Genomic DNA, 16,263 nt, shown 5'->3' on the forward strand with positions numbered 1-16,263 from the left:
GCTTCCCACAGCAAGGAAGCTGCAATGTTAATTTTTTTTTAAAAATCTACCTGCTGAGAGACAAAATTAATAAAATCTTCCTTTCAGAGTAAGCGTGTACTGAGATGCCAAGGTGGGCATGTATTAAGAAACTTCTGAAAGCGAACATTCATAGTAACAGATGCATGGTCTGATAAAACAATTGCATCATATTCGTAACCAAAAATGGATGTAAGCAGTCTGTCATCCAGCAAAACAAAATCAATACATGTAAAAGTATGGTGGACATGTGAAAAAAAACTTCCTTTTTAGAGGGCTTGAAGGACCGCCAGCGATAAACAATGTTAAACTCCTCCATAAAAGTTGTAATTATTTTAGCACATTTGGACTAGGCACTTGGAACAGAGGAAGAAAGGTCTAAGTGAGGATTCAATCAACAGTTAAAATCTCCTCCCAAGATTAACTGGTATGAAGATAAATCCGGTAACATTGAAAGGAACCGTCTGAGAAAAGCCTCATCGTCCCAGTTGGGAGCATCAACATTAGCCAAGATTACATCAATGTCAAAAGTCTGTCCAGTAATAATAATAAATCTGCCAGTAGAGTCAGTGATAGTTTTAGTATGGATGAAAGGAATAGATTTATATAAAAGAATAACAACTCCTTTAGGTCTGCTAGAAAAGGAGGAAAAATACACTTGACCAATCCAACCTTGTTTCAACTTAGGACTGTCTATATTTTTCAAGTGGGTTTATGTAAATAAATTATATGGGCATTAAGATGGCATAAATAATGTAAAACCTTACTACGTTTAATTGAGTTGTTCAGGCCTTTGCAATTCAGACTGGCAAATTTAATGTCCCACCAACCGAAGGTGGTGAAGCATTAACCTGTGTCATGTGTAATAATCACACGTAAAATCCCAAGGGTGCAATAATCGATAAACAAATGTAAACCTTGTAAAAGTGAGGTATGTGCCACCCCCTCACCGTATATGCCCATCAGAAGAAAACAAACTCCACCACACCCCATAGCAGTATCCTCCCAAATGGAATACCTGCCCACGAACTCCTCCCCCTCCCAGCAGAAGCAGCTTTTAGATGCTCTCTTTCCCCCCAATAAAAAAAACTTGTCTTTTGTAGCTCAAGCAAACTACACGGTGACCTCGGGGAATGTAAAAGTTAACTGTACAAAAACTAGGAACCAAAAATTAGTAAGAATGTAAATGTTATAAAAACATATACTATATATAGTTAAACAATTAAACTCTAAGTTCTTTGGTACGAATAGAGCAACCTTTTCACAAAATAAAGTCTTGAGTGAGAAAATATGTACTTCTTGGTGAATGAAGTCAAATATAAGAAGAATATCAAATCCAAGCCTGTAATACAGCATACCGTCCATCTTCATCTCCACAGTGGGAAATATGGTCCGTGGTAGCATAAAGCTAATATCTAATCAACTGAGTTAGGCCCAACCATCAATCCAGCTCAGGAACCATGATCTTTTTAAGGTTTTTATTCACAAAGTCCATAGCCCAACACACGTCACCAAGCCTATGAGTTAAACTGCTTGGTAAGATGATATGTAATATTGCTGGATAACAAATGCCACATTAGGACATGAGTGTAGCTCCTTCTTTACCTTGGCAAAAGCCGTACGCTTCTTAGCCACAGTCAGGGTGAAATCCAGAAGAATGTGTGTACTCTTTCCATTATATACAATGGGAGAAGCATGTCCAACACAGCATAGAATGTGATTTCTCACTTGAAACTGGTTCACCCTGATGACCATCAGGCGAGATAACTCGCCCTCATTCAGTTTAGCATGCAGCATGTGACAACCCCTGTCCAACACGGATTTAGCATCAAGTCTGAGCAAGTCCTGTAAAAGTTGGGCCATAAATTCTGTGGGGCAAGGACCCTCCAAACCCTCAGTTAAACCCAAACGTCAAATATTATTTGACCTGGAGCGGGCCTCCAAATCTTCACATTTCTTGGTCAAAGACTCAACCGTAGCAGATAACACACTAACATTTGCTTGGAGGCTTGCTATCTGGTTATCATACTCATTAGCCAAATGTTCCAGGTCCAAAATAGTTCCGCATTGTGAAGAAACATTTTCCTCCGACAGCTTCAGAGCAGTTGTTACCTCCTTTTTAACCATCTCTGAAATTATACATTCAAACTCGGTAATGAGTTCAACCCTCATATTGCCCATCATGTTCTTAATGCTACATAGCATGGCTTCATTAGTATGTGGCTTCTCCAGAGACTTAGGCTCAGATGAATGACACAACCTAGTGTGACTGGACTTAGCAAACTCAATTTTTGTTCGAGAAGGATTCAAGACAGGTTTCTTGGCAGTGTGTAGGAACAGAGGAATCTGAGTGTGCAAGTACATAGATCCCTCAAAGCTACCACCCAAGTAGATAGGATTGTTCAGAAAACATATGGTGTTTTGGCTTTCATTAACAGGGGGATCGAGTTTAAGAGCCATGAGGTTTTGCTGCAGCTCTACAAGTCCCTGGTGAGACCACACTTGTAATATTGTGTACAGTTCTGGTTTCCCTACTATAGGAAAGATAAAGAGGCTTTGGAGAGGGTGCAAAGAAGGTTTACCAGGATGCTGCCTGGACAGGAGGGCTTGCTGTATGAAGAAAGGTTGAATAAACTCAGACTTTTCTCTCTGGAGAGAAGGAGGAAGAGAGGAGTCCTAATCAACGTGTACAAAATAATGAGAGGAATAGATAGAGTCAATAGCCAGAGACTTTTCCCCAGGGCAGGCTGGTACAAGACTTCTTGGTACAAGAAGTCATAGTTTGAAGATATTAGGAGGAAGGTATAAAGGAGACATAAGTTATTTACGCAGAGAGTTGTGAATGCATGGAATGCGTTACCAGTGGTGGTGGTGGAAGCAGTCATTGGGGGCATTTAAGTGACTGCTGGACATGCACATGGATAGCAGTGAGTTGAGGGGTGCACAGGTTAAGTTACTATATTTTACATTAGGATTAAGTCTCGGCACAAGGGCCAAAGGGCCTGTTCTGTGCTGTACTTTTCTATGTTCTATGTCAGTCTACTTTTTGTCATTTATATAAATGATTTGGATGCGATCCCTATGACTCTGTAAGTCGCCATTTGAAAGGATGCAGGTAAAAATGGGTCATGTTTAGAAAAAATAGCCAAATGGAGTGTAGAGGGCATGTAACGGCCAAATTTAAGAAACTAAAATATATAAATTTACCACATTCCTGAGGAGTGATTCCAAACTACATCCTACATTGTCCGTGCTGACCTGCACTTGCCCAACATTTTGCCCCTCAGTTCCTCCGTCTGTTTTTATTCTGATATTAGATCACACAGCAGGGGAAATATCCTTTCTACATTAGCTCTGGCATTAAATCTGAAGAACCTCTACTGCATTCCTTTAATGACAAGGATATCCTTCCTTTGGCAAGGGGGCCAGAATTGCATATAGTGCATTCTGACCTGCATTCTAGACTGAGAATTCTTTATCACTGTACTCATTTCCAAGGTCCCTTTGGACATCAATACCTCCTACCAATGTTTACTGATACTCACTATTTCTTAGCTCCACCTAAAATGATCCTGAATCCTGTTATTTCACCAGAGATCTGCTCTCGGCAATACACTGATTCTGGCCCTTATTGTCAGCACAGTACCACCTCATTTTCTTTATTGCTAATCCTTCCTAAATGATGAATAACCTTTAATATTCAGTTTCCAGTTTTGATTATTCTGAAGTGATGACTCTGATATGGCGATTAAATCATCCCTTTTACTTTTACTGTGCCGTCAATTCAGCTACTTTATTGTACGTTTGGATCAAGTGCTTTTAATTCTGTCTTTTTAACGGTATTCAATAAATTGACTCTAGTTGATTCTAGGATTTGTTTCTGCTGCTCTCGAGTTTTATTGTCTTTCCACTTTCCAGAACTAGTTTTGTTTTGATTCTATCTGAATTTCCTCTTAAGTCACCCCAATCCCCCTGATAACATACATCAAAACTTCCCCAACAGTATGAAGAAACTTGCTCCAGTTCTGCTAAGATGTAACCTTTCCCCTTTGTACACCAGCACCTCTTCCCCGCCCCCCCCCAACCAATTTCCCATCTCAGAATCCCAGAATTGCTTATTGGTCACTTACTCTCGTTCTGCCAGCCAGTAGTGTAACCGCTTTGCTAAGCATGCCATGGACATAGCTCTCAGCTTCTTGGATTCACCACAGTAATGCCAACTGCCACTCAAGCACCAAAATCCAGAGGTGACTGTTTCCTAGGGAGGCATTTAACTTTCATGTGATTGCCAAGGCCATACAAATTTCCATGACTACCAAAATAATGCGCGTTGAGCTGTCAAAGCAGCTGAGCTATTCTGCCATGTGGTAAGCCTACTTGCATACTATTTACTTTAAACTGGAGATGAGAAAGCAGAAAGTAAAATGACTCACCAAGCAGTTCTAAATCTAGCTTAGCCCCTCACTGACTGTCAGGATCCAGCCCTCGTCTGCTCTTCTAAGTGATAATGACTGCTTGTCTCAGGGTCCTTGTCTTGATTACTCCTCCAGGTCAATGGTTCCCAGCCTTTTCAGTAATGCAGCACATTTCAATGAGACAAATAATTCCATGGCACATACTCTTTTTTTAGCTGGATTGATTGTTCAGAAGCATTACCATTCCTTGTATTTACTACGGTTACAATCTTACTAGAGTATTTGCAACAGTGCGCACTACAAGCTAAAGAAGGATCAAATGCATTATTGTTTCAAATTTGTTTCACATTGATTTTCATTGCCTTCAGTACAAATTGTTGGGGCACATTTGGACAGTTTGCATGCACACCAGACCACAGCACATCGTTTCTGTTTATATAGCTCTTCTAGTTCTAAGCTGCTGTCTACTTAATTCAGTGCCACTGTCGCAGCTGTCCTCTGGATCTGTACTCTGCATCAAAAGCAGTTCTTAAAGGCGCAGTCATTTTGTAGTAACTTTTTTTTATTTTCTCTTCCTTTCATACAACTGTAGAGCTGGTGTACGGGACAAGGATTCACATTTTTGGATCATTGGAAGCTATTTTGGGATAGAAGACGCCTGTACAAGAAGGATGGATTGCACCTGAATTGGAAGGGGACTAATATACTGGCAGGGACGTTTGCTTGAGCTGCTCAGGAGGATTTAAAGTAGTAAGGTGGTGGGGGGGGGGGGGGGGGGGGGGAACCCAGGGAGAGAGTGAGAAAAGATTTCAATCTGAGACTGGAACAGTTGAGAATAAAGGCAAGTCAAACTGTCAGGGCAGGCAGGGATAAAGCAGAGAACAAGGTAGGACTGATAAATTAAACTACATTTATTTCAATGCAAGAGGCCTAACAGATGAACTCAGGGCACGGTTAGGAACATGGGACTGGGATATCATAGCGACTACAGAAACCTAGCTCAGGGGTGGACAGGACTGACAACGTAATGTGCCAAGATACAACTGCTATAGGAAGGACAGAAAGGGAGGCAAGAGAGGAGGGGGAGTGGCGTTTTTAATAAGGAATAGCATTACAGCTGTGCTGAGGGAGGATATTCCTGGGAATACATCCAGGAAAGTTATTTGGATGGAACTGAGAAATAAGAAAGGGATGATCACCTTATTGGGATTGTATTATAGACCCTCTAATATTCAGAGGAAAATTGAGAAACCGATTTGTAAGGAGATCTCGGTTATCTGTAAGAATAAAAGGGTAGTTATGGGAGGGGATTTTAACTTTCCAAACATAGTCTGGGACTGCCATGGTGTTCAGGGTTTAGATGGAGAGGAATTTGTGAAGTGTGTACAAGACAATTTTCTGATTCAGTATGTGGATGTCCCAATGAGAGTGCAAAACTTGACCTACTCTTGGGAAATAAGGCAAGGTGTCAAAGTGGGAGAGCATTTTGGGGCCAGTGACCATAATTCTATTAGTTCTAAGATAGTGATGGGAAAGGATAGAGCAGATCTAAAATTTGAAGTTCTAAATTGGAGAAAGGCCAATTTTGATGGTATTAGGCAAGAACTTTCGAAAGCTGATTGAGCACAGATGTTCACAGGTAAAGGGACGGCCAGAAAGTAGGAAGCCTTCAGAAATGAGATAACGAGAATCCAGAGAAAGTGTATTCCTGTTAGGGTGAAAGGAAATCCTGGCAGGTATAGGGAATGCTCGATGACTAAAGAAATTGAGGGTTTAGTTAAGAAAAAGAAGGAAGTATATGTCAGGTATAGACAGGATAGATCGAGTTAATCCTTAGGAGAGTATAAAATTAGTAGGAGTACACTTAAGAGACAAATCAGGAGGGCAAAAAGAGGATATGAGATAGCTTTGGCAAATGGAGTTAAGGAGAATCCAAAGGGCTTTCACAAATATATTAAGGACAAAAGGATAACAAGGGAGGGAATTGGGCCCTTCAAAGATCAGCCAGGCAGCCTTTATGTGGAGTCGCAGAAAATGGGGGAGATAATAAATGAGTATTTTGCATCAGTATTTACTGTGGAAAAGGAAATGTAAGATATAGAATGTAGGGAAATAGATGGTGACATCTTGCAAAATGTCCAGATTACAGATGAATGTCTTAAAATGCATAAAAGTGGATAAATCCCCAGGACCTGATCAAGTGTACCCTAGAACTCTGTGGGAAGCTAGTGAAGTGATTGTGGGGCCTCTTACTGAGATATTTGTATCATCAATAGTCACAGGTGATGTGCTGGAAGATTGGAGGTTGGCTAACGTGGTGCCACTGTTTAAGAAAGGAGGTAAGGACAAGCCAGGGAACTATAGACCAGTGAGCTTGATGTCGGTGGTGGGCAAGTTGTTGGAAGGAATCATGATGGACAGGATGTACATGTATTTGGAAAGGCAAGGACTGATTAGGAATAGTCAGCATGACTTTGTGCATGGGAAATCATGTCTCACAATCTTGATTGAGATTTTTGAAGATGTAACAAAGAGGATTGATGAGGGCAGAGCGGTCAGTGTGATCTATATGGACTTCAGTAAGGCATTTGACAAGGTTTCCCATGGGAGACTGGTGAGCAAAGTTAGACCTTGAGCAAGGTGAGCACGGTGGCACAGTGGTTAGCACTGCTGCCTCACAGCGCCAGAGACCCGGGTTCAATTCGTGCCTCAGGCAACTCTCTGTGTGGAGTTTGCACATTCTCCCCGTGTGTGCGTGGGTTTCCTCTGGGTGCTCCGGTTTCCTCCCACAGTCCAAATATGTGCAGGTTAGGTGAATTGGCCATGCTAAATTGCCCGTAGTGTTAGGTGAAGGGGTAAATGTAGGGGAATAGGTCTGGATGGGTTGCTCTTCGGAGGGTTGGTGTGGACTTGTTGGGCCGAAGGGCCTGTTTCCACACTGTAAATAATCTAATATAATCTCATGGAATACAGGGAGAACTCACCATTTAGATACAGAACTGGCTCAAAGGTAGATCATAGAGGGTGGTGGTGGAGGGTTGTTTTTCAGACTGGAGACCTGTGACCAGTGGAGTGCCATAAATAAATGTGAGATGCTGCATTTTGGGAAAGCAAATCATAGCAGGACTTATACACTTCATGTTAAGGTCCTAGGGAGTGTTGCTGAACAAAGAAGCCTTGAAGTGCAGGTTCATAGCTCCTTGAAAGTGGAGCCGCAGGTAGATAGGATAGTGAAGAAGGCGTTTGGTATGCTTTCATTTATTGGTCAGAGTATTGAGTACAGGAGTTGGGAGGTCATGTTGCAGTTGTACAGGACCTTGGTTAGGCCGCTGTTGGAATATTGCGTGCAATTCCTGTCTCCTTCCTATCGGAAAGATGTTGTGAAACTTGAAAGGATTCAGAAAAGATTTACAAGGATGTTGCCAGGGTTGGAGGATTTGAGGTATAGGGAGAGGTTCAATAGGCTAAGACTTTTTTCCCTGGAGCATTGAAGGCTGTGGGGTGACCTTATAGGGGTTTGTAAAATCATGAGGGGCATGGATAGGATAAATAAACAAAGTGTTTTCCATGGGGTGGGGGAGTCCAGAACTAGAGGGCATAGGTTTAGGTTGAGAGGGAAAAGATATAAAAGAGACCTAAGGGGCAACTTTTTCACACAGAGGGTGGCACGTGTATGGAATGAGCTGTCAGAGGAAGTGGTGGAGGCTAGTACAATTGCAACATTTAAAAGTCATCTGGATGGGTATATGAATAGGAAGGGTTTGGAGGGATATGGGCTGGGTGCTGGCAGATGGGACTAGATTGGATTGGGATATCTGGTCGGCATGGACGGGTTGGACTAAAGGTACTGTACATCTCTATGACTCTATGAATTGTGAATTCTTGCACTGCTGATGATTTCATCAATCTAAAAGCAACTTACACCATAATGCTGCCCAGCCATGTGGTAAGGTGGTGAGCTAAAATCTATGCCGCTGTCAGCATGTCAGAACGGATACCCACAATAGTAACCTGATTCTGAGAGGCTTTTCTTCACAACCATTTGTTGCCACCATTTTCCTCATGTTAGTACAAGTCTAAGGTGGTGAAGGACAACCTTACAAAGTCTTGAGAAAAGGGACTCATTCTTGAGGAACAAGAAAGCTGCATTGTGTAGTGATAAGATAGCAAGTTATAGCATAATAAGTCCAAATGACTACACAGTTGGAAATATAAGTCAAATAAGTTATATGATTATTAATGGTACAGTTAATATAACAGAATAAAACTACTATCGACAACTAGATCTGACAAGCTCCTCACAGAGACACTTACCTATACCTCAGTTGGCAGAGTTACAAAAAGACTCCTTAGGTTTCTGGCCAACTGCCTTTTGCAACAAGATATACGTCTAGAATCATTTATGGTAGACCTTGAGCATGTTTTTCACATTTGCTATTCAAATTTCACTGTTTCAAACTCACTACAAGTTCCACAACAAGTGCAGTAAGCGATAATATTTCTTCCCATGGCACCAAACATGAGATAACAGTGAAGAAACGGGATATGAACACACGCATTTATGAAAACACTCTGTAAAATGAGATTTAAGTAACCTTTAGCTGAAGGTTGACAATTTCATCAATTGCCATTTTCTACAGAAAGCCAGTGATATTGTTCTTCTTAAAGAAAGGAATATTTGTATCACAGTATCAGAGTTGTAGACTGTCCCAAAAATGTAAATTAAAGCTTTGTGACATCAAATCAAATTCAGTGACTTGTCACAATGATATAAAAAAATGGGTTACTAATTTTTGAATTCCATTGTTAATGCAGAGAGCTCTATTGACTGAAACTGTTTTTTAAAAAGGCATCAATACCAGTGATTTAAAATGACCACAGGCATCATTTGAGAAAGGTTAATCAGTTGTTATGAAACAAACATGGAATTAGGCAAGACACAGCCTAGCTGAAATTAGTTTGCATCCAAAGTCAGCCACTCCTGTCTCACTTGAACTCCATCCCCCATCAATTCCTTGCACTTCTCAAATCCAAAACCCCTTCACCTTGCTTTGACCTTAGTCCTGACCACCAGCAGCCCTCCTATCACCATCTCCACATCAGCACCCTTTCCCCACTAGATGCCTCAACCCCAGACCCAAACCAACACTCCCCCCCTCAACATCCTAATATCTCCCACCCCTTTCACAGACTCAATAGCCCTTTCCAACTATCCGACTCAACAGATCAGCACCTCAAAGTTGGACCATAACACATTCCTGACCTACCCGAAGTACTATTCAATTACTTGCCATGCAAGCATCCTATCCTAACCATCTCACCCACCTTCCACCCTCGCTCAATTCTTAATACTATGCCCCTTAAACAACTGCCCGCCTTACCCCAAAACTACTGACATACTTACCATTTCACAGGAGCTGTCACAAAACTGGATGTGCCATTGGACATTTGAATCACTAAACAAGACGCACTGCTGCAAAAGGAGCAGTGGTTTCTCCTAAGATGTCTTGCTAGTTTCACGGATTCCTGGACAGGGTTGAAAAGAAATGGCCCCTATTCAAGACTTTCCAGCACAGAAGATATCTAAAGCTGAGAGGGTAAATCTTTAGTCCATTCAGGGTCAGAAATAAGCTTTCCAACCCTGACCAGAATATCCAGGGCAATATGTTTAATGAGAGTCAGAGCAAGTTATGAAAAACTCATATTTCACAAATCTGATGGAGCTTTTTGACAATGTACCTTTTATTTAATGGTGTAAGGTTTATAAGGGTTAATACTGAGAGGTGCCTTAACCACTACGCACTATGGTTACATCATAGGGACTTGGTGAGGGAAAATAACTCAAGACCTGGTAGGAGTAAGACTGACCATCCAATAGGTCTTTCTCACAGCCTCTGTAACATTGCCTATTATATTAATGCAACTCGTACAAAGTTGCAACCATGTAATAAACTACTGGTTATATTAGCACGAGGTTTTTCTCAATGATATCTGATAAATTGGGTCCTATCAAACCCCTACCTTAATAGAGAATGATAGTAGCAAATCTGCCCAAAGTGAATAACAGATTGTTTCAGACAACAAACTAGTCTGTAATGAGGATCGTATAACAATAAACAATAAGGGAAACCATACTCTATTTGGATATTAAAAAGCATTTGATAAGGTGCACACAAGAGACTATTAATCAAAATAGAATTAATGGGACTGGGGTAATGTATCATCCTAGACAGAGGCATGGAAACACCAAAAATACTTCTGCCACACACCACCCAAACTTTGAACCAAAATACTATTACTTCACGGTGGCTGGGTCAAACACATGGAACTCCCTCCCTAATAGCACTGTGCATGCATCACATAGACTGCAGCAATTCAATAAGACAATGCCCCATCACTTTCTCAATAGCAAGGCCTTTCCAGCGATGCTGAACTTCCTCAAGTGGATAGAATAATATAGTGCTTCACTGAATGTCTTTTTAATATTAATCTGCTCTCCTTACTTGGTCTCACCTATGTATGGCTGCAGATTCACAGTAATGTGGTTTACTCTTAAATGCTGTCAAAAATGGCCTATCAAACCATTGAGTTGAATCAAGCCAATATATAGACTCAAATAAGAACACAATATGATGGACCACCCAGCATGAACCTCGACACGAGGAATAATGAAAGCATACCCTGCCCTGTCAACCTATAAATCCTCCTCACTAACATGGGTATTTGTGCCAATATTTAGAGATCTATGCACACACTGTTCAAACAAAAACCTCATACAGTTATATTCATCTTACAGCCAATGCTCTCGACTCCGCCATCAGCATATGAACACATAAATAACATGTATGTAATATCTTTCATGTTTGCAAAAATGGTACGGATTAATTCTGGGACGCAGTATTTTTGGAAAACAGAATCTCATGATCATTTTGAGCAAGTGTAATGGTCTTGCTTCTGAAATGCTGGAAAAGTTCATCGCTCCTCCAGAAATTAAATCGCATAACTTCAACAATTGTAACTTTCTCAACTTCCTGGTTTTGAGGTTTAAATTGTTGTCTTTGAGTTTAGGCTGTTGTAATTATAGCTGAGGACCTATTTCCATCCATTCTGATGAGTTAGATTGAACCTTCTCCAACCCAGTGTAGTAAAATTGTTTACCTCTAATTTTGCTCAAATACATATATTTAGAGCTTTTAATTTCTCTTTGTATTTCAGTGGGATTTGGTGTGTAACAATGCCTGGAAAATGCCGTTTTCTATGTCAGTATACTTTCTGGGAGTGCTGACTGGTTCATTTGTTTCTGGTGTCTTGTCGGATAGGTGAGTTATTTCATTTAATTAACGCTGACTATTGTGTTATTGCCTCACAATTAGTATATCAGTATAACGTGAAGAAACATATTATATCTGTAGAAGAGACACACTCATTATATCATCACTGTGTCAAACAATGTCTCCCGAGACTATAAATGTTTATGATTTATCTTAATTGATGTCACTTATAGAATAACATGATGATGACAGCATGTTATTCTTTAAAATCACAAAACTTAATGTTCATCCAGACACTGAAGTGCCTATGTAGATATTAGTGAGCCATAATAAACATTTGCTGAATCTGTAAATACCACATAATCCATGTCTACTTTCCATGTTGCAATGGAGAACAATAACAATGCCACATTAGCTAAAATACACAGCAAGAGGCAAAAGGCACATCAAGGTCCACTGGCACATGTGTCAATAAAGGAACCACTCCAAGATATTTGGAAATTGAATTAAAGATCAACTTGGCAATAGCCCTCGACATCAAAGAATTCAAGCAATCAGCAGCATTAGTTACTGTGAATACTATCATCACAAAACCAGAAGATATATTAACTTCTTTCTGATTAAAATCAAAACTCTATCAAATGGTAAGAAATTTCTAACATTTCTAACTTTATTGCAAATACAAGCAAAATTAAAGATTATAGTGCTAAGATAGTGAATATTCTGTTTCTCTGACACTTCAAAAAAATTGAATTTACTGCCTATTGTTCTGACCTTTTACAAAAAGAACAATTCGGTTGTCCTCACAGGTACAAACATATCTGAAACAAAATCAGTTAAAAAGAAACTTATATTAGTTCCCTACATTAAAAAGGTTTACCTGGATCCAAAAATGAGTTGAATTGGCCATTTTATCTTCAAATCAGTGCAAAAATGAAGGGAAGTCATCGAGTTGCCAACTTTCCTTAATTAATGTGAACACCTAGAAGCTGAAATCTAAAATTACAAGCTCCCATTTTTTGAACACAAAGGTATAATCTGACATTAATCCAACATTAAAGGGATCAAGGCCAAAAAAATTGAGAAAAGGCGATAAAAGGAGAAAGGAGCAAAACTAGTGAAAAAAATAAACAAACATCACTTGAAACTATAAAGGTCTCAAACTCCTTCTTAACTTGGGCCACTTGAAGCATGACACACTGATGAAAGCACGCTACTGTTTGTAAGTGAATAACTAAATGCTAGCCCAAACACTGAACTGCCTGTGAATGTAATAGTTGTGCATTTGAGTGAGCTATAATAAACATCTGTTGGATCTTTCAATACCAGTTCTTGTGTTACAATGGATAACAAAGACATTTCTGTACCAGGTTAAAATACCATGTGAGAATAAAAGTGTAGAGTATCATATTTATTATGCAGGCTGAATTTTACTGGTCCCCTCTCACAGATTAGACTGCTCTATCATTCAACAATACATGACTGATCCTCTATCTCATTGTCATTTTCATGTGCTTATCACCCTTGATATCTTTAATATCTGGAAATACATTGATCATAAACATATTCCATGATAGAATTTCTGCAGTCCTCAGAAGTTCAAGATTCCTAAGATTTACCACACTTGATTGAAGATGTTTCTCCTCATCTCAGTCAGATATGTCATGCTATTTCTCCTGAGACCGTGTTCCCTGCTCACACACACACACTTCTACAGACCCATATGCTCATGTAGACCCTGTCTTATATGCTCACGCATACCCTCCCACACTCACACATGCACCCTGTCACAGACCTATATCCCTTTACACTTACACTCACACTCACACACATACACACTGTCTCACAGTTACAGTTGTGGGTGGCACAGTGGCAAGCACTGCTGCATCACAGTGCCAGAGATCTGGGTTCAATTCTCACCTCAGGCAACTGTCTGTGTGGAGTTTGCACATCCTCCCCATGTCTGCGTGGATTTCCTCCGGATGCTCTGGTTTTCTCCCACAGTCCAAAAAAAAATGTGCAGGTTAGGTGAATTGGCCATGCTAAGTTGCCCATAGTGTTCAGTGAGGGGGCAAATGTAGGGGAATGGGTCCGGGTGGGTTGCTTTTCAGAGGGTCGGTGTGGACTTGATGGGCCTGTTTCCACACTGTAAGTAATCTAATCTATCTACTCATAAGTTTGTGGGGTGAATTTATACTTGCAGAAATATATTTTACTTTGCTCAAAAACTGCATGAATCCATTTAAGATTCTGTAAATCCATTTAGAGTCAGTCTGACCATTGTGGCACATTGTAACAGTCTCACACAGGGCAATTCCCATCTTCAGTGCATTATCTAGGCCAACTTGACACCAATTGTTAAAGTTCACTTGAGAATGTAACTTTTTAAAAAGGTTTTGTGATTTACATATGAAACCAATATCGTTATTCTAAAAAATGAGAGACTTAACAAACAATCCAGGTCTTTTTCAATATATAATTTCAGTTACAGCACACTGTAGACTTTTGCTATAAATTCTGTGTTTTACGATATTTTACTCTACAACCACCTGATGGAGCAGTGCTCCGAAAGCTAGTGCTTCCAAATAAACCTGTTGGCCTATAACCTGGTGTTGTGTGATTTTTAACTTTGATCACAACTCAGATTCTCACCTGGTTTTGTGTCAGCAGCAATCTTGGAAATATTGAATTTGACCACCACTTCAAAATCAATGATATAAAATGCGAATTGCTGGGTCACTAGCACTGCTATTATAATACAATACCAGTAAAGTCTGGCTACCTGAAAATGACCCAGTTCTTCCGTTCTGTTCCCACACATTTTCTGCATGTTGACTGATTCTTGATTCACGTTCTGTTCCCACACATTTTCTGCATGTTGACTGATTCTTGATTCACAGTCTGTTCTCACACATTTTCTGCATGTTAACTGATTCTCAATTCATGCCAAAGTATAACCTACAAACCCATGTGCTCTTATTTGGTTTCCTACCTGCCTGTATGGAACTATATTGAAAGGATTCTGAAAGTTCAAATGCACCTCACCTATTGGCTTCTATTTTCTATTTTGTTAGTTACATCCTCAAATAACTCTGATTAGGTTTGTTAAACAGGATTTCCCTTTCATAAGTCCAAGTTGACTCTGCTATTCCAATCCTTGTTTTCTAACTTTCTAGTTATCAAATCCTTTTGTAATACATTCTAGCAATTTCCTGCAACCTGACTCTTGTCACCTCCTCAAAAAACTCAACCAAGTTGGTGAGACCTGACTTTCCCTGCACAAACCCATGATGCCTACCACTTACAAGTCCATTCACTTGCAAATCTGAATAAATCCTGTCTCTCAGTATCTTCTCCAATAGCTTCCCCACCACTGACACCAGTCCCACTGGCCCATATTTACCTGGATTTTCTCTGGTTCCTTCTTAATCCAAAGAACAACATTGGCCATTCTCCAGTCCTGTGCAACCTTGCTTGAGGCCAACGAGGATGCAAAGAAATCCGTTAAGGCTCCAGCTCCTTCCTTCTTTGCCTCCCACACTATCCTGGGATAGATTCCATTTGGCCCTGTGAACTTTTCTACCTTAATATGTTTCAAGGTGGCAAGAATTCCCGTTCATTATGTTGACCTGCCCAAGAATATACGCAGAACCTTTCCTAATCTCAACATCCCCCTCTTTGAAGGAAACCGATGTAAAGGACTCATTAAGGGCATTCCCCAGCTACCCTCTTGCACCTAATATATGTATAAAATGCCTTGGGATTCTCTTTAACCCTGCTGGTCAAGGATACTTCCTAGCCCTCCAACTCTACACTTGAGCTCCTTCCTACTTTCTCTATATTCTTCAAACACTCTGTCTGTTTATAATTGCTTAGACCTTAGGTATGCTTCCTTTTATTCATGACTCAGCTGATAATTTCATCTGTCATTCAGTCTAGAAATTTACCAGTCCTGTCCTTCATTTTCACAGGAACTTGCCTGTCCTGCACTCTAATTAACTGGTCCTTAAAAGACTCCCACATGTCAGATGTGGATTTACCTTCAAACAACCACTCCCAATCTACATTCTCAATTTCTTGCCTAATTCAGTTATAGTTGGCCTTCCTCCAATTTAGCACCTTCATCTGAGGTCTACTGTTGCCTTTATCAATATGTATCTGAAAACATACAGAATTATGGTCACTATTCCCAAAATGCTCCCTATTGAAACTTTGATCTCCTGACCAGGCTCATTTCCCAATACCAGGTCCAGTGTGGCCCCCTACTTTGTTGGACTATCCACACACACTGTTTCAAAACAGCCTCCTGTACATACCTAACAAATTGATCCCTTTCCAAACTCGCAGCACTAAGGGAGTTCCAGTCAATATGGAGGAAGTTAAAATCACTCACCACAACAGCCCTTTTTTTTAAAGTCTTTCCCAGAATCTGACAACATGTTTCCTCTTCTATCTCCTCTACCACTAGATTCTAGCCACCCGACAACTGGAAGAAGAATGCCTCATCTTCCATCTTGGGACCCTCCAACCACATGGGATCAATGTTGATTTCACCAGTT

The 16,263-nt window shown here is 40.3% G+C and overlaps 1 protein-coding gene across 6 annotated transcripts in view; it reads left to right on the forward strand.

The window, feature by feature from the left end:
• Positions 1-16,263, forward strand: part of LOC140492002 (organic cation/carnitine transporter 2-like) — a 115,411-nt gene that overhangs the window by 13,411 nt on the left and 85,737 nt on the right. For all 6 annotated transcript variants that reach the window (XR_011963464.1, XM_072590581.1, XM_072590583.1 and 3 more), the window contains exon 2: positions 11,649-11,752. Coding sequence is in view for 5 of the 6 variants with exons in the window: in XM_072590581.1 (XP_072446682.1) it covers positions 11,649-11,752 (104 nt within the window). In the remaining variant the exon portion in view is untranslated. The remainder of the gene's footprint in view (positions 1-11,648; positions 11,753-16,263) is intronic.

Source organism: Chiloscyllium punctatum, chromosome 20 (genome assembly GCF_047496795.1).
Source record: "Chiloscyllium punctatum isolate Juve2018m chromosome 20, sChiPun1.3, whole genome shotgun sequence".
Taxonomy (NCBI): domain Eukaryota; kingdom Metazoa; phylum Chordata; class Chondrichthyes; order Orectolobiformes; family Hemiscylliidae; genus Chiloscyllium; species Chiloscyllium punctatum.